The sequence below is a fragment of the Chaetodon trifascialis genome, chromosome 10, assembly GCF_039877785.1.
Source record: "Chaetodon trifascialis isolate fChaTrf1 chromosome 10, fChaTrf1.hap1, whole genome shotgun sequence".
Lineage (NCBI taxonomy): Eukaryota > Metazoa > Chordata > Actinopteri > Chaetodontiformes > Chaetodontidae > Chaetodon > Chaetodon trifascialis.
This window is the reverse complement of record NC_092065.1, coordinates 27,941,818-27,969,561: the sequence shown is the minus strand read 5'-3', so window position 1 is coordinate 27,969,561 and position 27,744 is coordinate 27,941,818. Positions and strand designations below refer to the sequence as shown.

The following is a 27,744-nucleotide window of genomic DNA, read 5'->3' as shown; positions in this document are numbered from 1 at the left end:
TCTGGTCTCAGAGTTCATCAATCTCACATCCTGAGATGCAACTGAACAGATAATGGAAACTAATAATCACTGATGACTAATGGTAGAATAATTAGCCACCATTAAAATGTAGCTGACTAACAGTCAGAGGGCAGGAAAGCTGAATTCAGTCCGTCCTCTGCGAAACGTCCTCAGTCCAACAACAGACGCGTCGCAGCCCATCGGGAGGTTTCCTCCTGTCAGTTTCAGGCCGGTGTCTGGGCCGGAGGGGTCAGAGGTCAGGGGTCGGGTCAGGTCTGAGGGTCCACTGCAGGGCCTGGAGGGGTTAGGACCGTCCTGATGGCTTTTGCGGGGTCAAGTTCGAGGGGAGGGGTCAAGTTTTGAGTCAACAGGCCTGAGAAGCGACTGCAGGAGTCGAGGACGGGTCTCCTTGAATGTTTCTTCTGGGTCACATTCAGGGCGGCGAGGGGAAGTTTGTACACATGAAATGACCGTTTTCGCAGGAACATACAATCACCTCATCAGAAACATTTTACCGGAGCTGAACTGACCCCAAACTTAACAAAGATGGACTGAAATTAATTTGAATGAGACAAAATACTGCCGGATTTCACTGTTTAATGTAAAAATGGGTCAGCAGGGCCGAGAAACACTGAGGCTCAACCTGTTATCATCCATTTCAGGAAGGACCGCCCCCGGACCACGCGATTGGACGACGTCTGCGTCAGTCCACATTTAAAGGGCCGCTTCGCCAATTCTACACCTTAAAATCTGTGTATAAGTCAAAGTCCTCAGCCTGTGAAAACACTTGCATAACGTCGTCAGTGACTGGGCGGAGAGGCTCTGCCAGGCCTGGGAAAATAACCCTGATGACATCACAGTGACGTCATCAGGGTCATCTCACCTTCGCCTTGGAGATGACAAATTTACAACAGAAAACCAACGTTACAAACTGGACGCGTTTGAAAGATGTGGGCGTTTCCCCGACTGGGACGGTCTAATCAAAAGACACGATGCAACTGCATTCTGGGAAGTGTAGGAAAAGGTCTTTATGTTTTTTTTCCTGTTGTTTTTATGTCGCTTTGGCAACGTAAACATCAGATTCAGCCCAATAGAAGCCATGAATTTGACTCTGCATGTTGATTTTTTACGGGCTTAAAGACGGAATTAAAGATATTTTGTGTGAAAATGATCAGGATCAGTTCTTTAAAGCCTGCAGATTTACTGGTTTTCAGGCATCAATTATCAATTAAAAGAAAGGTCATTGCAGGTTCTGAGTTACTAATTTGGGCTGACAAAGCAACCAAACGGGGAATATGACAGAGTTCCTAATTTAAGAAAACTAAATCTTCCCGCCAACACTCGCAGGGCTCTAAATCTGGCACACGAGGACTGAAGGTTCAGGCCTGATGGGGGTCCGAGGCGGCCTGATGTGCTTTTTGCTCACAGTCAGCGCTCAGGCCTGCAGGGGCGACTGGGGGCCGGCCGGGTCGTGCAGCTTCCTGATGTGTTTCTTCAGGTCAAAGTTCCTGCAGAAGCCCTTTCCGCAGGTGGGGCAGGTGAAGGGCTTCTTGTCGTTGTGCGTGTGCATGTGGAAGGTGAGGTTGTACACCTGGTGGAACGCCTTGCTGCAGATGGAACACTTGAACTGCTTCTCCCCGCTGTGCGTCAGCTTGTGGTTCTTGTAATTTCCTGCACAAAGTCAGAGGACGAGAAGTCGGATCAGGACGGGGAGGAAGAAGACAAGCCGACGCGCTCTGACACTTTGTTCACTTTCACAGAGAAACCCTAAACGGTACGCGGCCGTCACGTCAGTCTGAGCCGTTTTGATCCCTCAAAGCAAATTCACGTCTCAGGTTGTTGATCTTCAAACAGGAAGTCATCACAGAAATAGTTTTCAGAGGCAAACGATACATCCTTTCACAATAAAACAATTTTAAAAACTCTTATTTCCTGTTAATCACCCCGTGACCCCTCAGATTTACCTTCTGACCCTCAGGATGGGACCTGAACCTAAATGTGATGACTTTAATTCAGCTTCATCAAATTGCCTGATGATGAATAAATAAGTTCTGTTGGTGCTTCCTGTTCGGTTTGGAGTTCATCAGTGAGGCAGGAAGCTCAAAGCGACGCCTGAAGCAGTCTGAGCCTAAAAGCAAACTCTCAGTTCTCCTCTTTTGCTCAGAAACCTTCAATAATTTGCAGAATTAAGTTCATAAAGATGTTGTTTTAACGTCGCTGCACGAGAGCAGCAGGAGGCCAAATGAAGTCCCCTGACAGGACAATGAACCAGGAGGACGGATTCAGTCATTTAAGGGTACAAATGAGAGAAATTAGAGAGAATAAATTGATTATTCTGAGCACACACATTAACATCTTGCAGAAAATTATTAGTAATTTGAGGACACTTTGACAGAGAGCCAAATTTAAAGATATGTAGTCTAAAAAAAAATCTAAATTTGATCCAAACTGAGCTGAAAAAGCTTCAGTGCTTTCGTTCAGTTTTAAGGAGACAAAACCAGCAGCAGCAGATAAAATGAGCTCCAGCTGCAACATTAAAGCCTCAAATCCATCAATAATTATGATCCAGTGATAAAATATGTAGAACTCAGAAGCTCAATTTTAATTTAAAATGCAGGCTTTTACTCATAAGAGAGTATTTCTACACTCTGGTACTGTAAATTTTACTCCAGTAAAAGCTCTGAATACTTCCTCCAGCCGTGTTAAAAGCATCAATATTTGTCAAATGAGGTTTTGTCTCGCAGCAGCTTTCAAAGACCTCGGCTGTTTTTTAAGGTCTGATTTCTATTAATTTTAGAAATATTGTTTTACACAGCAGCTGCATTTAGACTGAGATGTGAAAGTGAGTGTTTCCTTTGGTTTGAAGGGATGGAAAAAAATCACAGCACATCATTATTATTATTATTATTATTATTATTAGTGGGCAAGCTGGCAAAGCCGCTTGCACACTTATGTTCTTCCCACTATTTATTATTCTTATTAGTGGGCAAGCTGGCAAGGCCGCTTGCACACTTATGTTCTTCCCACTATTTATTATTCTTATTATTAGTGGGCAAGCTGGCAAGGCCGCTTGCACACTTATGTTCTTCCCACTATTTATTATTAGTGGGCAAGCTGGCAAGGCCGCTTGCACACTTATGTTCTTCCCACTATTTATTATTAGTGGGCAAGCTGGCAAGGCCGCTTGCACACTTATGTTCTTCCCACTATTTATTATTCTTATTATTAGTGGGCAAGCTGGCAAGGCCGCTTGCACACTTATGTTCTTCCCACTATTTATTATTAGTGGGCAAGCTGGCAAGGCCGCTTGCACACTTATGTTCTTCCCACTATTTATTATTCTTATTATTATTATTCTCTCAGTTTCTTGACCCCTAACTCCTCCTTCAATTCTGAACCTAAAAATTTCAAACAAAGTTTAAAAAATGAAGCCTCCTTTGATTCAGTATGCTATTAATTTGAGTCTTGATATCTGTCATAGTCTTGGAAATATTCTACAGTATGTCCTCTTTTTTCTCCATTAAAAAACATTGGACTGGAAGTTAAAAAATCAGCAATATTTCCAGATTTTTAACTCCTTCATAATTCCAGCCAGAAATTTCAGTTAAAATCTAAACTATTCATCTTACCTAGCAGAATTTTTCTACAATTCAACTTTGTGATATGTCCTGTACTCCTCCAATTATTAATTTTTTTCCACAATATTTTTAACATTGAAGTCTATGGAACACACGTTTGGAAAAGCTCAAACCCAGCCCTCTTTCAACTCTAACTACTCCTTCATACTTTCAGCTAGAAATTTCATTCAACTTTTAAACGGGTCAGAAGAAGTTGTACTTTACATGTTGTACACATCGTTTTGGTATGTGTCATAGTTTCGGCGATATCATAATTTAAGTTTACTGCTGTTTTCCGAGCCTTTCAGATCTGTCCCATTGGTGTGTATTGCGCCCAGCTAGAGCGTATCACGTGACCTACGCTCTAACGCTGTCAGGCTTGAAAAAATCTCTTTCAACCTCTTGTATTTCCCTCATTTGTCAATCCTCATGCGCAATTTCTACATAAAAACGTAGAGAAATTTGTCTTCTGTCACACAGTGTTGTTGTCATTGTGATACGAATTACGGTTTTGGAATACATCGCCTCTGTCTGCAGAGAGTGCCGACCACCAGGCCCATAGACAGCCATTCAAACTGCAGCTGCGAAACACTGCCTGAACACGGAAATGAGGGGACTTTTTAAATTGCGATATTGTCAGAACCCTACTAGATATCATAATACAGATTTCACCGAAGAACTCTGAAGTCTTTGAGACCCGAAAAATGTTTCAATCACGTTTCTACGTGGACGTATGACAGCGTAGCGTTTAGACTTTTAAGGGCTGTGATCTGGGAAGCGCGCAGATTGAGATGGCATGAAACAGACAGCGCGCCGTGGTGTCTGCGGAGCATTTCAAAACAGGACTAAGCCCAAAGAAGAGGTGAGTTTTTAACCAGAGATATAGGAAAAGTATAGTAAAACTCTGAAGTCTGTGGTTTCAATCATGTTTCTACGCGCCAGCTAACGACGTCAGGTTCTTGTTATCATGCTGTGATCTCCGCGGATAAAATACGTGATCGAGGCGGCTGGGTTTGACTTTCACTGATCTCTTAACGTGTCCACGCTCTGTCACTTTCTCTCTCTCAACCAAAATTCATGTTGGAATTATTAAGTAACGCCAGTGCTGTAAAAACAAATGACACGTCCACTGTGGGACATCGTCAAAAGACAGCGCGGCGTATATGGATAAAAGACGTGATCGAGGCGTGAGAGTTTCACTTGTCTGTGGCTTAGGGGATAAGGAGCAGCGCTATAAATCAAGTAACTCCGGTTCGAGACCGACGTGAAATACTTTACTTTTTTCATTTTCCCCGTGTAGGTGAATTAAGCATGATGACAGTATGATGAGGAGTGATGTGTGTGTGTGTGTGTGTGTGTGTGTGTGTGTGTGTGTGTGTGTGTGTGTGTGTGCTCTCTCCTTCTCAACCAAAATTAATGCTGGAATTATTAAGTAACGACAGTGCTTCAGGAAGTTCCAATTTCCTTATGTATTAAAGAAAACCACCTTAGATCGCGTCCGCTGTGGGACGGCATCAAACAGACAGCGCGTGTCATGTGACCCGTGCTCGAGCTTCAGCTCCGCTCGTCAAACGTCTTTCAACGTCTTGTATTTCCCTCATTGTTCAACCTTCATGTACAATGGTAAAATACAAACGTAGAGAAATCTGTCTTCTGTCACACTGTGGTGCTGTTATTTTATAGCCCAGAGAAGAGGTGCGTTTTTAAATAGATTCAGTTCCAGCGTAGTTTCAGCGTAGCGTTTATACTTTTAAAGGGTGTGATCTGGGAATCGCGCAGATTTGCAAACCTGTGTGTGTGTGTGTGTGTGTGTGTGTGTGTGTGTGTGTGTGTGTGTGTGTGTGTGTGTGACAGAAACACAGGAAGACATAGAATGACGTGTGAAATTAATGGAAATGCGTGTGGAAAACACACCATACATGTTTCTTTTATTCTGAAGGGACCTTTATTTTGAAAGTAATGCCGGGTAAAGGAAGTGAAGTGTGGATGTGTATGTGGCTTGACTACATGAGTGACAGCGTCTTCTGTATTCGGTGAGTTGCTGTGCTTTTGGCTTATAGTTCCTGCATCTACCAGCTTGCCCACGCATTTTCTTCAGGAAATGCATTTCTAGTTCTTATTATTATTATTCTCTCAGTTTCTTGACCCCTAACTCCTCCTTCAATTCTGAACCTAAAAATTTCAAACAAAGTTTAAAAAATGAAGCCTCCTTTGATTCAGTATGCTATTAATTTGAGTCTTGATATCTGTCATAGTCTTGGAAATATTCTACAGTATGTCCTCTTTTTTCTCCATTAAAAAACATTGGACTGGAAGTTAAAAAATCAGCAATATTTCCAGATTTTTAACTCCTTCATAATTCCAGCCAGAAATTTCAGTTAAAATCTAAACTATTCATCTTACCTAGCAGAATTTTTCTACAATTCAACTTTGTGATATGTCCTGTACTCCTCCAATTATTAATTTTTTTCCACAATATTTTTAACATTGAAGTCTATGGAACACACGTTTGGAAAAGCTCAAACCCAGCCCTCTTTCAACTCTAACTACTCCTTCATACTTTCAGCTAGAAATTTCATTCAACTTTTAAACGGGTCAGAAGAAGTTGTACTTTACATGTTGTACACATCGTTTTGGTATGTGTCATAGTTTCGGCGATATCATAATTTAAGTTTACTGCTGTTTTCCGAGCCTTTCAGATCTGTCCCATTGGTGTGTATTGCGCCCAGCTAGAGCGTATCACGTGACCTACGCTCTAACGCTGTCAGGCTTGAAAAAATCTCTTTCAACCTCTTGTATTTCCCTCATTTGTCAATCCTCATGCGCAATTTCTACATAAAAACGTAGAGAAATTTGTCTTCTGTCACACAGTGTTGTTGTCATTGTGATACGAATTACGGTTTTGGAATACATCGCCTCTGTCTGCAGAGAGTGCCGACCACCAGGCCCATAGACAGCCATTCAAACTGCAGCTGCGAAACACTGCCTGAACACGGAAATGAGGGGACTTTTTAAATTGCGATATTGTCAGAACCCTACTAGATATCATAATACAGATTTCACCGAAGAACTCTGAAGTCTTTGAGACCCGAAAAATGTTTCAATCACGTTTCTACGTGGACGTATGACAGCGTAGCGTTTAGACTTTTAAGGGCTGTGATCTGGGAAGCGCGCAGATTGAGATGGCATGAAACAGACAGCGCGCCGTGGTGTCTGCGGAGCATTTCAAAACAGGACTAAGCCCAAAGAAGAGGTGAGTTTTTAACCAGAGATATAGGAAAAGTATAGTAAAACTCTGAAGTCTGTGGTTTCAATCATGTTTCTACGCGCCAGCTAACGACGTCAGGTTCTTGTTATCATGCTGTGATCTCCGCGGATAAAATACGTGATCGAGGCGGCTGGGTTTGACTTTCACTGATCTCTTAACGTGTCCACGCTCTGTCACTTTCTCTCTCTCAACCAAAATTCATGTTGGAATTATTAAGTAACGCCAGTGCTGTAAAAACAAATGACACGTCCACTGTGGGACATCGTCAAAAGACAGCGCGGCGTATATGGATAAAAGACGTGATCGAGGCGTGAGAGTTTCACTTGTCTGTGGCTTAGGGGATAAGGAGCAGCGCTATAAATCAAGTAACTCCGGTTCGAGACCGACGTGAAATACTTTACTTTTTTCATTTTCCCCGTGTAGGTGAATTAAGCATGATGACAGTATGATGAGGAGTGATGTGTGTGTGTGTGTGTGTGTGTGTGTGTGTGTGTGTGTGTGTGTGTGTGTGTGTGTGTGTGTGTGCTCTCTCCTTCTCAACCAAAATTAATGCTGGAATTATTAAGTAACGACAGTGCTTCAGGAAGTTCCAATTTCCTTATGTATTAAAGAAAACCACCTTAGATCGCGTCCGCTGTGGGACGGCATCAAACAGACAGCGCGTGTCATGTGACCCGTGCTCGAGCTTCAGCTCCGCTCGTCAAACGTCTTTCAACGTCTTGTATTTCCCTCATTGTTCAACCTTCATGTACAATGGTAAAATACAAACGTAGAGAAATCTGTCTTCTGTCACACTGTGGTGCTGTTATTTTATAGCCCAGAGAAGAGGTGCGTTTTTAAATAGATTCAGTTCCAGCGTAGTTTCAGCGTAGCGTTTATACTTTTAAAGGGTGTGATCTGGGAATCGCGCAGATTTGCAAACCTGTGTGTGTGTGTGTGTGTGTGTGTGTGTGTGTGTGTGTGTGTGTGTGTGTGTGTGTGTGTGTGTGTGTGTGACAGAAACACAGGAAGACATAGAATGACGTGTGAAATTAATGGAAATGCGTGTGGAAAACACACCATACATGTTTCTTTTATTCTGAAGGGACCTTTATTTTGAAAGTAATGCCGGGTAAAGGAAGTGAAGTGTGGATGTGTATGTGGCTTGACTACATGAGTGACAGCGTCTTCTGTATTCGGTGAGTTGCTGTGCTTTTGGCTTATAGTTCCTGCATCTACCAGCTTGCCCACGCATTTTCTTCAGGAAATGCATTTCTAGTTCTTATTATTATTATTCTCTCAGTTTCTTGACCCCTAACTCCTCCTTCAATTCTGAACCTAAAAATTTCAAACAAAGTTTAAAAAATGAAGCCTCCTTTGATTCAGTATGCTATTAATTTGAGTCTTGATATCTGTCATAGTCTTGGAAATATTCTACAGTATGTCCTCTTTTTTCTCCATTAAAAAACATTGGACTGGAAGTTAAAAAATCAGCAATATTTCCAGATTTTTAACTCCTTCATAATTTTAGCCAGAAATTTCAGTTAAAATCTAAACTATTCATCTTACCTAGCAGAATTTTTCTACAATTCAACTTTGTGATATGTCCTGTACTCCTCCAATTATTAATTTTTTTCCACAATATTTTTAACATTGAAGTCTATGGAACACACGTTTGGAAAAGCTCAAACCCAGCCCTCTTTGAACTCTAACTACTCCTTCATACTTTCAGCTAGAAATTTCATTCAACTTTTAAACGGGTCAGAAGAAGTTGTACTTTACATGTTGTACACATCGTTTTGGTATGTGTCATAGTTTCGGCGATATCATAATTTAAGTTTGCTGCTGTTTTCCGAGCCTTTCAGATCTGTCCCATTGGTGTGTATTGCGCCCAGCTAGAGCGTATCACGTGACCTACGCTCTAACGCTGTGTGGCTTGAAAAAATCTCTTTCAACCTCTTGTATTTCCCTCATTTGTCAACCCTCATGCGCAATTTCTACATAAAAACGTAGAGAAAGTTGTCTTCTGTCACACAGTGTTGTTGTCATTGTGATACGAATTACGGTTTTGGAATACATCGCCTCTGTCTGCAGAGAGTGCCGACCACCAGGCCCATAGACAGCCATTCAAACTGCAGCTGCGAAACACTGCCTGAACACGGAAATGAGGGGACTTTTTAAATTGCGATATTGTCAGAACCCTACTAGATATCAAAATACAGATTTCACCGGAGAACTCTGAAGTCTTTGAGACCCGAAAAATGTTTCAATCATGTTTCTACGTGGACGTATGACAGCGTAGCGTTTAGACTTTTAAAGGCTGTGATCTGGGAAGCGCGCAGATTGAGACGGCATGAAACAGACAGCGCGCCGTGGTGTCTGCGGACTATTTCAAAACAGGACTAAGCCCAAAGAAGAGGTGAGTTTTTAACCAGAGATATAGGAAAAGTATAGTAAAACTCTGAAGTCTGTGGTTTCAATCATGTTTCTACGCGCCAGCTAACGACGTCAGGTTCTTGTTATCATGCTGTGATCTCCGCGGATAAAATACGTGATCGAGGCGGCTGGGTTTGACTTTCACTGATCTCTTAACGTGTCCACGCTCTGTCACTTTCTCTCTCTCAACCAAAATTCATGTTGGAATTATTAAGTAACGCCAGTGCTGTAAAAACAAATGCCACGTCCGCTGTGGGACATCATCAAAAGACAGCGCGGCGTATACGGATAAAAGACGTGATCGAGGCGTGAATGTTTCACTTGTCTGTGGCTTAGGGGATAAGGAGCAGCGCTATGAATCAAGTAACCCCGGTTCGAGACCGACGTGAAATACGTTGCTTTTTTCATTTTCCCCGTGTGGGTGAATTAAGCATGATGACAGTATGATGAGGAGTGATGTGTGTGTGTGTGTGTGTGTGTGTGTGTGTGTGTGTGTGTGTGTGTGTGTGTGTGTGTGCTCTCTCCTTCTCAACCAAAATTAATGCTGGAATTATTAAGTAACGACAGTGCTTCAGGAAGTTCCAATTTCCTTATGTATTAATAGAAAACCACCTTAGATCGCGTCCGCTGTGGGACGGCATCAAACAGACAGCGCGTGTCATGTGACCCGTGCTCGAGCTTCAGCTCCACTCGTCAAACGTCTTTTAACGTCTTGTATTTCCCTCATTGTTCAACCTTCATGTACAATGTTAAAATACAAACGTAGAGAAATTTGTCTTCTGTCACACTGTGGTGCTGTTATTTTATAGCCCAGAGAAGAGGTGCGTTTTTAAATAGATTCAGTTCCAGCATAGTTTCAGCGTAGCGTTTATACTTTTAAAGGGTGTGATCTGGGAATCGCGCAGATTTGCAAACCTGTGTGTGTGTGTGTGTGTGTGTGTGTGTGTGTGTGTGTGTGTGTGTGTGTGTGTGTGTCTGTGTCTGTGTCTGTGTGTGTGTGTGTGTGTGTGTGTGTGTGTGTGTGTGTGTGTGTGTGTGTGTGCTCTCTCCTTCTCAACCAAAATTAATGCTGGAATTATTAAGTAACGACAGTGCTTCAGGAAGTTCCAATTTCCTTATGTATTAAAGAAAACCACCTTAGATCGCGTCCGCTGTGGGACGGCATCAAACAGACAGCGCGTGTCATGTGACCCGTGCTCGAGCTTCAGCTCCGCTCGTCAAACGTCTTTCAACGTCTTGTATTTCCCTCATTGTTCAACCTTCATGTACAATGGTAAAATACAAACGTAGAGAAATCTGTCTTCTGTCACACTGTGGTGCTGTTATTTTATAGCCCAGAGAAGAGGTGCGTTTTTAAATAGATTCAGTTCCAGCGTAGTTTCAGCGTAGCGTTTATACTTTTAAAGGGTGTGATCTGGGAATCGCGCAGATTTGCAAACCTGTGTGTGTGTGTGTGTGTGTGTGTGTGTGTGTGTGTGTGTGTGTGTGTGTGTGTGTGTGTGTGTGTGTGTGTGTGTGACAGAAACACAGGAAGACATAGAATGACGTGTGAAATTAATGGAAATGCGTGTGGAAAACACACCATACATGTTTCTTTTATTCTGAAGGGACCTTTATTTTGAAAGTAATGCCGGGTAAAGGAAGTGAAGTGTGGATGTGTATGTGGCTTGACTACATGAGTGACAGCGTCTTCTGTATTCGGTGAGTTGCTGTGCTTTTGGCTTATAGTTCCTGCATCTACCAGCTTGCCCACGCATTTTCTTCAGGAAATGCATTTCTAGTTCTTATTAGTGGGCAAGCTGGCAAGGCCGCTTGCACACTTATGTTCTTCCCACTATTTATTATTCTTATTATTATTATTATTATTATTCTCTCAGTTTCTTGACCCCTAACTCCTCCTTCAATTCTGAACCTAAAAATTTCAAACAAAGTTTAAAAAATGAAGCCTCCTTTGATTCAGTATGCTATTAATTTGAGTCTTGATATCTGTCATAGTCTTGGAAATATTCTACAGTATGTCCTCTTTTTTCTCCATTAAAAAACATTGGACTGGAAGTTAAAAAATCAGCAATATTTCCAGATTTTTAACTCCTTCATAATTCCAGACAGAAATTTCAGTTAAAATGTAAACTATTCATCTTACCTAGCAGAATTTTTCTACAATTCAACTTTGTGATATGTCCTGTACTCCTCCAATTATTAATTTTTTTCCACAATATTTTTAACATTGAAGTCTATGGAACACACGTTTGGAAAAGCTCAAACCCAGCCCTCTTTGAACTCTAACTACTCCTTCATACTTTCACCTAGAAATTTCATTCAACTTTTAAACGGGTCAGAAGAAGTTGTACTTTACATGTTGTACACATCGTTTTGGTATGTGTCATAGTTTCGGCGATATCATAATTTAAGTTTACTGCTGTTTTCCGAGCCTTTCAGATCTGTCCCATTGGTGTGTATTGCGCCCAGCTAGAGCGTATCACGTGACCTACGCTCTAACGCTGTCTGGCTTGAAAAAATCTCTTTCAACCTCTTGTATTTCCCTCATTTGTCAACCCTCATGCGCAATTTCTACATAAAAACGTAGAGAAATTCGTCTTCTGTCACACAGTGTTGTTGTCATTGTGATACGAATTACGGTTTTGGAATACATCGCCTCTGTCTGCAGAGAGTGCCGACCACCAGGCCCATAGACAGCCATTCAAACTGCAGCTGCGAAACACTGCCTGAACACGGAAATGAGGGGACTTTTTAAATTGCGATATTGTCAGAACCCTACTAGATATCAAAATACAGATTTCACCGAAGAACTCTGAAGTCTTTGAGACCCGAAAAATGTTTCAATCACGTTTCTACGTGGACGTATGACAGCGTAGCGTTTAGACTTTTAAAGGCTGTGATCTGGGAAGCGCGCAGATTGAGACGGCATGAAACAGACAGCGCGCCGTGGTGTCTGCGGACCATTTCAAAACAGGACTAAGCCCAAAGAAGAGGTGAGTTTTTAACCAGAGATATAGGAAAAGTATAGTAAAACTCTGAAGTCTGTGGTTTCAATCATGTTTCTACGCGCCAGCTAACGACGTCAGGTTCTTGTTATCATGCTGTGATCTCCGCGGATAAAATACGTGATCGAGGCGGCTGGGTTTGACTTTCATTGATCTCTTAACGTGTCCACGCTCTGTCACTTTCTCTCTCTCAACCAAAATTCATGTTGGAATTATTAAGTAACGCCAGTGCTGTAAAAACAAATGACACGTCCACTGTGGGACATCATCAAAAGACAGCGCGGCGTATATGGATAAAAGACGTGATCGAGGCGGAAAAGTTTCACTTGTCTGTGGCTTAGGGGATAAGGAGCAGCGCTATGAATGAAGTAACCCCGGTTCGAGACTGACGTGAAATACTTTGCTTTTTTCATTTTCCCCGTGTGGGTGAATTAAGCATGATGACAGTATGATGAGGAGTGGTGTGTGTGTGTGTGTGTGTGTGTGTGTGTGTGTGTGTGTGTGTGTGTGTGTGTGTGTGTGCTCCCTCGTTCTCAACCACACTTAATGCTGGAATTATTAAGTAACGACAGTGCTTCAGGAAGTTCCAAATTTCTTATGTATTAATAGAAAACCAACTTAGATCGCGTCCGCTGTGGGACGGCATCAGACAGCGCGCGTCATGTGACCCGTGCTCTAGCTTCAGCTCTGCTCGTCAAACGTCGTTCAACGTCTTGTATTTCCCTCATTGTTCAACCTTCATGTACAATGTTAAAATACAAACGTAGAGAAATCTGTCTTCTGTCACACTGTGGTGCTGTTATTTTATAGCCCAGAGAAGAGGTGCGTTTTTAAATAGATTCAGTTCCAGCGTAGTTTCAGCGTAGCGTTTACACATTTAAGGGGTGTGATCTGGGAATCGCGCAGATTTGCAAACCTGTGTGTGTGTGTGTGTGTGTGTGTGTGTGTGTGTGTGTGTGTGTGTGTGTGTGTGTGTGTGTGTGTGTGTGTGCTCTCTCCTTCTCAACCAAAATTAATGCTGGAATTATTAAGTAACGACAGTGCTTCAGGAAGTTCCAATTTCCTTATGTATTAAAGAAAACCACCTTAGATCGCGTCCGCTGTGGGACGGCATCAAACAGACAGCGCGTGTCATGTGACCCGTGCTCGAGCTTCAGCTCCGCTCGTCAAACGTCTTTCAACGTCTTGTATTTCCCTCATTGTTCAACCTTCATGTACAATGGTAAAATACAAACGTAGAGAAATCTGTCTTCTGTCACACTGTGGTGCTGTTATTTTATAGCCCAGAGAAGAGGTGCGTTTTTAAATAGATTCAGTTCCAGCGTAGTTTCAGCGTAGCGTTTATACTTTTAAAGGGTGTGATCTGGGAATCGCGCAGATTTGCAAACCTGTGTGTGTGTGTGTGTGTGTGTGTGTGTGTGTGTGTGTGTGTGTGTGTGTGTGTGTGTGTGTGTGTGTGTGTGTGTGTGTGTGTGTGTGACAGAAACACAGGAAGACATAGAATGACGTGTGAAATTAATGGAAATGCGTGTGGAAAACACACCATACATGTTTCTTTTATTCTGAAGGGACCTTTATTTTGAAAGTAATGCCGGGTAAAGGAAGTGAAGTGTGGATGTGTATGTGGCTTGACTACATGAGTGACAGCGTCTTCTGTATTCGGTGTGTTGCTGTGCTTTTGGCTTATAGTTCCTGCATCTACCAGCTTGCCCACGCATTTTCTTCAGGAAATGCATTTCTAGTTATTATTATTCTCTCAGTTTCTTGACCCCTAACTCCTCCTTCAATTCTGAACCTAAAAATTTCAAACAAAGTTTAAAAAATGAAGCCTCCTTTGATTCAGTATGCTATTAATTTGAGTCTTGATATCTGTCATAGTCTTGGAAATATTCTACAGTATGTCCTCTTTTTTCTCCATTAAAAAACATTGGACTGGAAGTTAAAAAATCAGCAATATTTCCAGATTTTTAACTCCTTCATAATTCCAGCCAGAAATTTCATTTAAAATCTAAACTATTCGTCTTACCTAGCAGAATTTTTCTACAATTCAACTTTGTGATATGTCCTGTACTCCTCCAATTATTAATTTTTTTCCACAATATTTTTAACATTGAAGTCTATGGAACACACGTTTGGAAAAGCTCAAACCCAGCCCTCTTTCAACTCTAACTACTCCTTCATACTTTCAGCTAGAAATTTCATTCAACTTTTAAACGGGTCAGAAGAAGTTGTACTTGACATGTTGTACACATCGTTTTGGTATGTGTCATAGTTTCGGCGATATCATAATTTAAGTTTACTGCTGTTTTCCGAGCCTTTCAGATCTGTCCCATTGGTGTGTATTGCGCCCAGCTAGAGCGTATCACGTGACCTACGCTCTAACGCTGTCTGGCTTGAAAAAATCTCTTTCAACCTCTTGTATTTCCCTCATTTGTCAATCCTCATGCGCAATTTCTACATAAAAACGTAGAGAAATTTGTCTTCTGTCACACAGTGTTGTTGTCATTGTGATACGAATTACGGTTTTGGAATACATCGCCTCTGTCTGCAGAGAGTGCCGACCACCAGGCCCATAGACAGCCATTCAAACTGCAGCTGCGAAACACTGCCTGAACACGGAAATGAGGGGACTTTTTAAATTGCGATATTGTCAGAACCCTACTAGATATCAAAATACAGATTTCACCGGAGAACTCTGAAGTCTTTGAGACCCGAAAAATGTTTCAATCATGTTTCTACGTGGACGTATGACAGCGTAGCGTTTAGATTTGTAAAGGCTGTGATCTGGGAAGCGCGCACATGGAGACGGCATCAAACAGACAGCGCGCCGTGGTGTCTGCGGAGCATTTCAAAACAGGACTAAGCCCAAAGAAGAGGTGAGTTTTTAAATAGAGATATAGGAAAAGTATAGTAAAACTCTGAAGTCTGTGGTTTCAATCATGTTTCTACGCGCCAGCTAACGACGTCAGGTTCTTGTTATGATGCTGTGATCTCGGTGGCAGCGTGTTGCTTTTCCATGGCGTAACGGATAAGAATTAGCGCTAAGAAACGAAAAACACGGGTTCGATACCAGCGTGCCATACATCATTTTCCCCGTGGAAATGAAGACAGTATGATGAGGAGTAATGTGTGTGTGTGTGTGTGTGTGTGTGTGTGCGCTCTTTCCTTCTGTTAAAATACAAACGTAGAGAAATTTGTCTTCTGTCACACTGTGGTGCTGTTATTTTATAGCCCAGAGAAGAGGTGAGTTTTTAAATAGGTTCAGTTCCAGCGTAGTTTCAGCGTACCGTTTATACTTTTAAGGGGTGTGATCTGGGAATCGCGCAGATTTGCAAACCTGTGTGTGTGTGTGTGTGTGTGTGTGTGTGTGTGTGTGTGTGTGTGTGTGTGTGTGTGCGCTCTCTCCTTCTCAACCACAATTAATGCTGGAGTTATTAAGTAACGACAGTGCTTCAGGAAGTTCCAATTTCCTTATGTATTAATAGAAAACCAACTTAGATCGTGTCCGCTGTGGGACGGCATCAAACAGACAGCGCGTGTCATGTGACCCGTGCTCGAGCTTCAGCTCCGCTCGTCAAACGTCTTTCAACGTCTTGTATTTCCCTCATTGTTCAACCTTCATGTACAATGTTAAAATACAAACGTAGAGAAATCTGTCTTCTGTCACACTGTGGTGCTGTTATTTTATAGCGCAGAGAAGAGGTGCGTTTTTAAATAGCTTCAGTTCCAGCGTAGTTTCAGCGTAGCGTTTACACATTTAAAGGGTGTGATCTGGGAATCGCGCAGATTTGCAAACCTGTATATGTGTGTATGTGTGTGTGTGTGTGTGTGTGTGTGTGTGTGTGTGTGTGTGTGTGTGTGTGTGTGTGTGTGTGTGTGTGTGTGTGTGTGTGTGACAGAAACACAGGAAGACATAGAATGCCGTGTGAAATTAATGGAAATGCGTGCGGAAAACACACCATACATGTGTCTTTTATTCTGAAGGGACTTTTATTGTGAAAATGATGCCGGGTAAAGGAGGTGAGGTGTGGATGTGTATGTGGCTTGACTGCGTGACTGACGGCGTCTTCTGTATTCGGTGTGTTGCTGTGCTTTTGGCTTATAGTTCCTGCATCTACCAGCTTGCCCACGCATTTTCTTCAGGAAATGCATTTCTAGTTCTTATTATTATTATTCTCTCAGTTTCTTGACCCCTAACTCCTCCTTCAATTCTGAACCTAAAAATTTCAAACAAAGTTTAAAAAATGAAGCCTCCTTTGATTCAGTATGCTATTAATTTGAGTTTTGATATCTGTCATAGTCTTGGAAATATTCTACAGTATGTCCTCTTTTTTCTCCATTAAAAAACATTGGACTGGAAGTTAAAAAATCAGCAATATTTCCAGATTTTTAACTCCTTCATAATTCCAGACAGAAATTTCATGTAAAATCTAAACTATTCATCTTACCTAGCAGAATTTTTCTACAATTCAACTTTGTGATATGTCCTGTACTCTTCCAATAATTAATTTTTTTCAACAATATTTTTAACATTGAAGTCTATGGAACACACGTTTGGAAAAGCTCAAACCCAGCCCTCTTTCAACTCTAACTACTCCTTCATACTTTCAGCTAGAAATTTCATTCAACTTTTAAACGGGTCAGAAGAAGTTGTACTTTACATGTTGTACACGTCGTTTTGGTATGTGTCATAGTTTCGGCGATATCATAATTTAAGTTTACTGCTGTTTTCCGAGCCTTTCAGATTTGTCCCATTGGTGTGTATTGCGCCCAGCTAGAGCGTATCACGTGACCTACGCTCTAACGCTGTCAGGCTTGAAAAAATCTCTTTCAACCTCTTGTATTTCCCTCATTTGTCAACCCTCATGCGCAATTTCTACATAAAAACGTAGAGAAAGTTGTCTTCTGTCACACTGTGTTGTTGTCATTGTGATACGAATTACGGTTTTGGAATACATCGCCTCTGTCTGCAGAGAGTGCCGACCACCAGGCCCATAGAGAGCCATTCAAACTGCAGCTGCGAAACACTGCCTGAACACGGAAATGAGGGGACTTTTTAAATTGCGATATTGTCAGAACCCTACTAGATATCATAATACAGATTTCACCGGAGAACTCTGAAGTCTTTGAGACCCGAAAAATGTTTCAATCACGTTTCTACGTGGACGTATGACAGCGTAGCGTTTAGATTTGTAAAGGCTGTGATCTGGGAAGCGCGCAGATTGAGACGGCATGAAACAGACAGCGCGCCGTGGTGTCTGCGGAGCATTTCAAAACAGGACTAAGCCCAAAGAAGAGGTGAGTTTTTAAATAGAGATATAGGAAAAGTATAGTAAAACTCTGAAGTCTGTGGTTTCAATCATGTTTCTACGCGCCAGCTAACGACGTCAGGTTCTTGTTATCATGCTGTGTTCTCCGCGGATAAAATACGTGATCGAGGCGGCTGGGTTTGACTTTCACTGATCTCTTAACGTGTCCACGCTCTGTCACTTTCTCTCTGTCAACCAAAATTCATGTTGGAATTATTAAGTAACGCCAGTGCTGTAAAAACAAATGACACGTCCACTGTGGGACATCGTCAAAAGACAGCGCGGCGTATATGGATAAAAGACGTGATCGATGTGGCGACGTTTCACTTGTCTGTGGCTTAGGGGATAAGGAGCAGCGCTATGAATCAAATAACCCTGGTTCGAGACCGACATGAAATACTCTACTTTTTTCATTTTCCCCGTGTGGGTGAATTAAGCATGATGACAGTATGATGAGGAGTGATGTGTGTGTGTGTGTGTGTGTGTGTGTGTGTGTGTGTGTGTGTGTGTGTGTGTGTGTGTGTGCTCTCTCCTTCTCAACCAAAATTAATGTTGGAATTATTAAGTAACGACAGTGCTGTAAAAACAAATGCCACGTCCGCTGTGGGACATCATCAAAAGACAGCGTGGCGTATATGGATACAAGACGTGATCGATGTGGCGACGTTTCACTTGTCTGTGGCTTAGGGGATAAGGAGCAGCGCTATGAATCAAATAACCCTGGTTCGAGACCGACATGAAATACTCTACTTTTTTCATTTTCCCCGTGTGGGTGAATTAAGCATGATGACAGTATGATGAGGAGTGATGTGTGTGTGTGTGTGTGTGTGTGTGTGTGTGTGTGTGTGTGTGTGTGCTCTCTCCTTCTCAACCAAAATTAATGCTGGAATTATTAAATAACGACAGTGCTTCAGGAAGTTCCAATGTCCTTATGTATTAATAGAAAACCAACTTAGATCGCGTCCGCTGTGGGACGGCATCAAACAGACAGCGCGTGTCATGTGACCCGTGCTCGAGCTTCAGCTCCGCTCGTCAAACGTCTTTCAACGTCTTGTATTTCCCTCATTGTTCAACCTTCATGTACAATGTTAAAATACAAACGTAGAGAAATCTGTCTTCTGTCACACTGTGGTGCTGTCATTTTATAGCCCAGAGAAGAGGTGCGTTTTTAAATAGCTTCAGTTCCAGCGTAGTTTCAGCGTAGCGTTTATACTTTTAAAGGGTGTGATCTGGGAATCGCGCAGATTTGCAAACCTGTATATGTGTGTGTGTGTGTGTGTGTGTGTGTGTGTGTGTGTGTGTGTGTGTGTGTGTGTGTGTGACAGAAACAAAGGGAGGCATAGAATGCCGTGTGAAATTAATGGAAATGCGTGCGGAAAACACACCATACATGTGTCTTTTATTCTGAAGGGACTTTTATTGTGAAAATGATGCCGGGTAAAGGAGGTGAGGTGTGGATGTGTATGTCGCTTGACTGCGTGACTGACGGCGTCTTCTGTATTCAGTGTGTTGGTGTGCTTTTGGTTTATAGTTCCTGCATCTACCAGCTTGCCCACGCATTTTCTTCAGGAAATGCATTTCTAGTTATTATTATTATTATTATTATTATTCTCTCAGTTTCTTGACCCCTAACTCCTCCTTCAATTCTGAACCTAAAAATTTCAAACAAAGTTTAAAAAATGAAGCCTCCTTTGATTCAGTATGCTATTAATTTGAGTCTTGATATCTGTCATAGTCTTGGAAATATTCTACAGTATGTCCTCTTTTTTCTCCATTAAAAAACATTGGACTGGAAGTTAAAAAATCAGCAATATTTCCAGATTTTTAACTCCTTCATAATTCCAGCCAGAAATTTCAGTTAAAATCTAAACTATTCATCTTACCTAGCAGAATTTTTCTACAATTCAACTTTGTGATATGTCCTGTACTCTTCCAATAATTAATTTTTTTCCACAATATTTTTAACATTGAAGTCTATGGAACACACGTTTGGAAAAGCTCAAACCCAGCCCTCTTTGAACTCTAACTACTCCTTCATACTTTCAGCTAGAAATTTCATTCAACTTTTAAACGGGTCAGAAGAAGTTGTACTTTACATGTTGTACACATCGTTTTGGTATGTGTCATAGTTTCGGCGATATCATAATTTAAGTTTACTGCTGTTTTCCGAGCCTTTCAGATCTGTCCCATTGGTGTGTATTGCGCCCAGCTAGAGCGTATCACGTGACCTACGCTCTAACGCTGTCTGGCTTGAAAAAATCTCTATTTCTATTTATTTCTATTGTATTTCCCTCATTTGTCAACCCTCATGCGCAATTTCTACATATAAACGTAGAGAAAGTTGTCTTCTGTCACACTGTGTTGTTGTCATTGTGATACGAATTACGGTTTTGGAATACATCGCCTCTGTCTGCAGAGAGTGCCGACCACCAGGCCCATAGACAGCCATTCAAACTGCAGCTGCGAAACACTGCCTGAACACGGAAATGAGGGGACTTTTTAAATTGCGATATTGTCAGAACCCTACTAGATATCATAATACAGATTTCACCGGAGAACTCTGAAGTCTTTGAGACCCGAAAAATGTTTCAATCATGTTTCTACGTGGACGTATGACAGCGTAGCGTTTAGATTTGTAAAGGCTGTGATCTGGGAAGCGCGCACATGGAGACGGCATCAAACAGACAGCGCGCCGTGGTGTCTGCGGACTATTTCAAAACAGGACTAAGCCCAAAGAAGAGGTGAGTTTTTAACCAGAGATATAGGAAAAGTATAGTAAAACTCTGAAGTCTGTGGTTTCAATCATGTTTCTACGCGCCAGCTAACGACGTCAGGTTCTTGTTATCATGCTGTGTTCTCCGCGGATAAAATACGTGATCGAGGCGGCTGGGTTTGACTTTCACTGATCTCTTAACGTGTCCACGCTCTGTCACTTTCTCTCTCTCAACCAAAATTCATGTTGGAATTATTAAGTAACGACAGTGCTGTAAAAACAAATGACACGTCCGCTGTGGGACATCATCAAAAGACAGCGCGGCGTATATGGATAAAAGACGTGATCGAGGCGTGAAAGTTTCACTTGTCTGTGGCTTAGGGGATAAGGAGCAGCGCTATGAATCAAGTAACCCCGGTTCGAGACCGACGTGAAATACTTTGCTTTTTTCATTTTCCCCGTGTGGGTGAATTAAGCATGATGACAGTATGATGAGGAGTGATGTGTGTGTGTGTGTGTGTGTGTGTGTGTGTGTGTGTGTGTGTGTGTGCTCTCTCCTTCTCAACCACAATTAATGCTGGAGTTATTAAGTAACGACAGTGCTTCAGGAAGTTCCAATTTCCTTATGTATTAATAGAAAACCAACTTAGATCGTGTCCGCTGTGGGACGGCATCAAACAGACAGCGCGTGTCATGTGACCCGTGCTCTAGCTTCAGCTCCGCTCGTCAAACGTCTTTCAACGTCTTGTATTTCCCTCATTGTTCAACCTTCATGTACAATGTTAAAATACAAACGTAGAGAAATTTGTCTTCTGTCACACTGTGGTGCTGTTATTTTATAGCGCAGAGAAGAGGTGCGTTTTTAAATAGCTTCAGTTCCAGCATAGTTTCAGCGTAGCGTTTACACTTTTAAAGGGTGTGATCTGGGAATCGCGCAGATTTGCAAACCTGTATGTGTGTGTGTGTGTGTGTGTGTGTGTGTGTGTGTGTGTGTGTGTGTGTGTGTGTGTGTGTGTGTGACAGAAACAAAGGGAGGCATAGAATGCCGTGTGAAATTAATGGAAATGCGTGCGGAAAACACGCCGTACATGTGTCTTTTATTCTGAAGGAACTTTTATTTTGAAAATGATGCCGGGTAAAGGAGGTGAGGTGTGGATGTGTATGTGGCTTGACTGCGTGACTGACGGCGTCTTCTGTATTCGGTGTGTTGGTGTGCTTTTGGCTTATAGTTCCTGCATCTACCAGCTTGCCCACGCATTTTCTTCAGGAAATGCATTTCTAGTTATTATTATTATTCTCTCAGTTTCTTGACCCCTAACTCCTCCTTCAATTCTGAACCTAAAAATCTCAAACAAAGTTTAAAAAATGAAGCCTCCTTTGATTCAGTATGCTATTAATTTGAGTCTTGATATCTGTCATAGTCTTGGAAATATTCTACAGTATGTCCTCTTTTTTCTCCATTAAAAAACATTGGACTGGAAGTTAAAAAATCAGCAATATTTCCAGATTTTTAACTCCTTCATAATTCCAGCCAGAAATTTCAGTTAAAATCTAAACTATTCATCTTACCTAGCAGAATTTTTCTACAATTCAACTTTGTGATATGTCCTGTACTCCTCCAATTATTAATTTTTTTCCACAATATTTTTAACATTGAAGTCTATGGAACACACGTTTGGAAAAGCTCAAACCCAGCCCTCTTTCAACTCTAACTACTCCTTCATACTTTCAGCTAGAAATTTCATTCAACTTTTAAACGGGTCAGAAGAAGTTGTACTTTACATGTTGTACACATCGTTTTGGTATGTGTCATAGTTTCGGCGATATCATAATTTAAGTTTACTGCTGTTTTCCGAGCCTTTCAGATCTGTCCCATTGGTGTGTATTGCGCCCAGCTAGAGCGTATCACGTGACCTACGCTCTAACGCTGTCAGGCTTGAAAAAATCTCTTTCAACCTCTTGTATTTCCCTCATTTGTCAATCCTCATGCGCAATTTCTACATAAAAACGTAGAGAAATTTGTCTTCTGTCACACAGTGTTGTTGTCATTGTGATACGAATTACGGTTTTGGAATACATCGCCTCTGTCTGCAGAGAGTGCCGACCACCAGGCCCATAGACAGCCATTCAAACTGCAGCTGCGAAACACTGCCTGAACACGGAAATGAGGGGACTTTTTAAATTGCGATATTGTCAGAACCCTACTAGATATCAAAATACAGATTTCACCGGAGAACTCTGAAGTCTTTGAGACCCGAAAAATGTTTCAATCACGTTTCTACGTGGACGTATGACAGCGTAGCGTTTAGACTTTTAAAGGCTGTGATCTGGGAAGCGCGCAGATTGAGACGGCATGAAACAGACAGCGCGCCGTGGTGTCTGCGGAGCATTTCAAAACAGGACTAAGCCCAAAGAAGAGGTGAGTTTTTAACCAGAGATATAGGAAAAGTATAGTAAAACTCTGAAGTCTGTGGTTTCAATCATGTTTCTACGCGCCAGCTAACGACGTCAGGTTCTTGTTATCAGGCTGTGATCTCCGCGGATAAAATACGTGATCGAGGCGGCTGGGTTTGACTTTCACTGATCTCTTAACGTGTCCACGCTCTGTCACTTTCTCTCTCTCAACCAAAATTCATGTTGGAATTATTAAGTAACGACAGTGCTGTAAAAACAAATGCCACGTCCGCTGTGGGACATCATCAAAAGACAGCGCGGCGTATATGGATAAAAGACGTGATCGAGGCGTAAAAGTTTCACTTGTCTGTGGCTTAGGGGATAAGGAGCAGCGCTATGAATCAAGTAACTCCGGTTCGAGACCGACGTGAAATACGTTGCTTTTTTCATTTTCCCCGTGTGGGTGAATTAAGCATGATGACAGTATGATGAGGAGTGATGTGTGTGTGTGTGTGTGTGTGTGTGTGTGTGTGTGTGTGTGCTCTCTCCTTCTCAACCAAAATTAATGCTGGAATTATTAAGTAACGACAGTGCTTCAGGAAGTTCCAATTTCCTTATGTATTAAAGAAAACCACCTTAGATCGCGTCCGCTGTGGGACGGCATCAAACAGACAGCGCGTGTCATGTGACCCGTGCTCGAGCTTCAGCTCCGCTCGTCAAACGTCTTTCAACGTCTTGTATTTCCCTCATTGTTCAACCTTCATGTACAATGGTAAAATACAAACGTAGAGAAATCTGTCTTCTGTCACACTGTGGTGCTGTTATTTTATAGCCCAGAGAAGAGGTGCGTTTTTAAATAGCTTCAGTTCCAGCGTAGTTTCAGCGTAGCGTTTACACATTTAAAGGGTGTGATCTGGGAATCGCGCAGATTTGCAAACCTGTATATGTGTGTATGTGTGTGTGTGTGTGTGTGTGTGTGTGTGTGTGTGTGTGTGTGTGTGTGTGTGTGTGTGTGTGTGTGTGTGTGTGTGTGTGTGTGTGTGTGTGTGTGTGTGTGACAGAAACAAAGGGAGGCATAGAATGCCGTGTGAAATTAATGGAAATGCGTGTGGAAAACACACCATACATGTTTCTTTTATTCTGAAGGGACCTTTATTTTGAAAGTAATGCCGGGTAAAGGAAGTGAAGTGTGGATGTGTATGTGGCTTGACTACATGAGTGACAGCGTCTTCTGTATTCGGTGTGTTGCTGTGCTTTTGGCTTATAGTTCCTGCATCTACCAGCTTGCCCACGCATTTTCTTCAGGAAATGCATTTCTAGTTATTATTATTATTATTATTATTATTATTATTATTATTATTACAACATAAGCAGAAATTACGCAGAAAATCAAAATGTTGATTTTTTGCAGATCACAAAAATCAAGAATAAACAAACGTTAAATGATTAATGACCATGAAATTAAAAGGTTGAACACGGATCACTGTCACGCGCTCTCTCACCTTTCTGGTGAAATCCTTTCCCGCAGAACTCGCACACGAACGGCTTGTATCCCGCGTGGATGCGCGTGTGCGTGTTGAGGGTGGAGCTGCGGTTGAAGGCTTTCCCGCACTGATTACACTTGTGCGGTTTTTCCTGGAAAATGAAGAGGGAAAAAATATTAAATTTCCCCCAAATATTAAATGCATAGAAAATTCCCATCTGACGGAAATATTTCCTGAATTTTACAGTGACGTCGGTCTTCATCGCTTCACCTGTCCAGGTGTTTTAAAGGTTTTTTTTTTCTCTCTCTCAAACATGGGTGTGATTTTTTGAATGAATGGAGTGTGAGGGTGAAGCCACAGGAGGAGCTCAAACACAGCAAACAGGGTGGAGGCTGACGGAGAGGTCAGGCTCTTCATCACTCTGAGCTTCTCATTTATTTCAGTTTCTTCATCTTTGATCATGAAGAAGAGACATTTCTAGAAAAGACGCGTGTTTGAGAGCAGATCAGTCCTCATCACACACACACTCACACACTCCTTTAATTAAACGTCTCATTAAAAGGTCCCGCCCACAACAAACACAACAGCTTCTGATTGGAAACTGATCTCGCCTTCACATTGACTGACAGCTCTTTTCATACAGGAAGTGTCAGTCAGACTGATGAGTGTGTTCTGATAATGATCATTTCATATTTTCTTTTAGTAAAATAAAAATAAAATCCATTTTTATTCATTTGGAAAACGAACAACAATAAATAAACAGAGAAATAAATAAAGGTGCCAGTGATCAAGCTCTTATTTTGACACCAAAATTCAATTCAAACTAAACAATCACATTAAAATAATCATTAAAAAAAACACAAACTGCTCTCTTCAGCTGATGACCTGCACACCTGTCCTCGCCCCGCTCACCTGAGTGTGGATGATTTTGTGTCGGCACAGTGTGCTCGCCTGCCGGAAGCCTTTCCCGCAAACTTTGCACACGAAGGGCCGCGCGCCGGTGTGCACGGGCATGTGGCGGGTCAGGTTATAGTGCGCGTTAAACACCTGGAGGACAAACAAAACAAAAACAATAAAACTACAGTAATAATAATAATGATATAAAAGCATTAAACGCGTCATCAATATTTCCCTTCACGCCCACGTTTTCCTTAAAATAACTTTCACATCATTTACCTTCAAAAACCTTTGACCACCTTTAATCCGCCTCAGAATAATTCATAGGAATAATTATTCTATATCTTAATTATATTTTAGGAATAAATCACCTGAAAGCAGATTAAGTGCCCCCCGCCCACTTTAAGGTTTATTAAGTGGCTCGTGGTCTTTTCCATTAAAGCCAAAGTGAATGGAGGACAAGAAATCGGGTGGTCTTTAATTATCAGTGAGTCTGTTGAAGGTAATTAAAGGTTTTCTGTCGGGGTCATTTAATGGACTCTGACCAAACTTAAAGGGTCGTTTAAAACGCAGCAGTCACCGCGTAGACCCGCATAGCGCGCGCGCGACATCCTGGATAATATTTGGAGTTTTTAATAAAGAATTATCAGAAATTAATAACCTTAAATTCGTGTTGCTCACGCGCTGCAGGTTCACGAGCTTTTCGCCGTAAAACACTTCCGCTGCGTTCACTGACGGTGAGAAAAAGATTTGAGCTTCCAGCGTTTTTATTTGCGTCCAGTTAAAAAAAAATAAAAGAAGAAGAAAAGAGCTCTGAAAAAAAGCCTCTTATGAACAAAAAAAGCGCGAATAAGAAAAGAATTTTTTTTTATTATAATCAAAACAACTAATTTTGAAAAACCGAACATCCTGAAAAAGTGTGAAATAAAATTAAAAAATTAAAGGTTTTGTTTCAGTATTAGTCAGCAAACATTAAATGTTAATAAAGAATTAAATTCTTCTTAAAAACAGTCAGAATGAGTCTTACTTTAATTGTAATCACGTCGCGTCATTTGTAGTTTCTTCAGAACACAAACATGTTTTTTCCTCTTTGACGCATTGATTTAATGTTCCGCTAATTTACCTCTAAATTAGAATGTAATTAAGATCAATTTAATGCTTTTAATGGCGTGCAGCTGATACCAAACCTGATCAAATGTGAATAATATTATCCCAAAAACGGTTTGAATGAAGCTGATTTGTTCTTCTAATCTGGATTTTAAACAGAATTGCAGCTCTGGTCTGGTCTGGTCTGGTCTGGTCTGACTGAGCCCCTCTGGTCCAGTTTCCGGCTGCAGGACTCACCTTGCCGCAGACCTCGCAGGTGAAAACTTTGGGCTTGCTGCCGGGACAGGAGCCGCTCAGCCGGGCGGCCGCCGCCGCAGAGCCCTTGAAGATCTTGTCGGTGAGGATCTGGTCCCGCTCCTTCATGTAGTGCTGGATCTGGCTCTGAGACAGCTCCTTGAAAGCCTGCACGCCGGACACCGGGTACCGCTCCCCGGCCTGCTGCAGGCCCGGCTTGCTTTTCTCCGCCATGAAGGCTTTGTGCCGGGCGGTGAGCAGGTACGAGGCCATCGGGTGCAGGTTGACCATGGCCGGCGGGGGACACGCACCGCTGTCCCCGCTGCAGTTCAGGTAGCACACGGTGCCCATGGTGGGGAAAGAGGACTGGTTCACCACCCGGGGTCTGAACAGTTTGTACTGGCCGGCGCTTTGGCTCACAGCGGAGTCCTCCTGCTGGTTCTTATAGTTCAAGCCAAAACCCAAAAAGTCTGCGGGCGCGGCGAGAGAAGACGCGTCGAAGTGGCCCGCATCCAGCCCGGTGATGCTGAGCCGGTGGCCCGGCTCGTACCCGAGCGGCACCAGCGGGATCATACAATGCAGCGAGGACGGACAGACGTCGGGTTTCCCCACGGGAGAGGGCTGGAACCAGCTGGGGAGCGGTATCGACTTGGGCTCGGGCGTCCTGGCCATAATCCGGTCGATGGAGAAAGCGAGCGGCTTGCTGCTGCTGCCGCCGGAGGTGAGCATGTCGGAGCCCGCGGGCTGGCTCCCAGAAGCCGAGGGGGAGCTGAGGATCCCCGCTGGGCGGCGGAGAGGACCGTCCATCACCTCCGCATCAACCGCGCCGCGACAACAACAACAACAACAACAACAACAACAACAACAAGAGGCGGCTGGAGGGAAGTCGGGGGTCGGTGCTGCTCCTCACCGGCCCGCAGGAAAGGGCATCATCTACCGGTGAACCCCCCTCCTAATCGCCGGCCCCGTTCGCCCCGATTATTGATGGCAATCAGGGCGGCCGCGGTTCGCTCGATAACGGCGTGCGGAGAGCCGAGACCTGGTCGATCGTTACCGTCCAGGAAGGAGCGCGGAAAAGTAGATAATTTGCTCAATTCTCCTCCGTCGATTCTCTGCACTTGTCGCCGCTGGAAAGAGGAGCAAGAGAGGAGGAGGAGGAGGCTGTCCCTTACTTGGCAGGACTCCTGTTCAACTGGAAGGTATTTGGTAAATCCCAGGTCCCCTTGTGGCTTCGCGTGACATCACTTTTTTTTTTTTTTCTAATCGCGGTGCGGCAGACGCGCTGCGGCCGCGAGGTCAGG

General features: G+C 42.6%; 1 protein-coding gene across 1 annotated transcript; it reads right to left on the bottom strand.

Moving 5' to 3' along the window:
- Positions 1-1,339: 1,339 nt before the first annotated feature.
- Positions 1,340-27,498, bottom strand: fezf1 (FEZ family zinc finger 1). The gene is made up of 4 exons (XM_070972801.1): positions 26,447-27,498; positions 25,118-25,252; positions 24,224-24,356; positions 1,340-1,671 (listed from the first exon to the last, which is right to left on the bottom strand). The coding sequence occupies exons 1-4, from the start codon at positions 27,248-27,250 to the stop codon at positions 1,436-1,438; spliced, it is 1,308 nt and encodes a 435-aa protein (XP_070828902.1). The 5' UTR covers positions 27,251-27,498; the 3' UTR covers positions 1,340-1,435.
- Positions 27,499-27,744: the final 246 nt, after the last annotated feature.

What these genes read in the sequence shown, in the direction of transcription:
- fezf1 (XM_070972801.1), bottom strand. Translation starts at nt 27,250, where the DNA reads ATGGACGGTCCTCTCCGCCGCCCAGCGGGGATCCTCAGCTCCCCCTCG. An exon ending in CCTGCGAGGTCTGCGGCAAG is followed by an intron (nt 25,253 to 26,446) that starts GTGAGTCCTGCA and finishes TTTGTCCTCCAG; the next exon opens with GTGTTTAACGCGCACTATAA. An exon ending in ACAAAATCATCCACACTCAG is followed by an intron (nt 24,357 to 25,117) that starts GTGAGCGGGGCG and finishes TTCATTTTCCAG; the next exon opens with GAAAAACCGCACAAGTGTAA.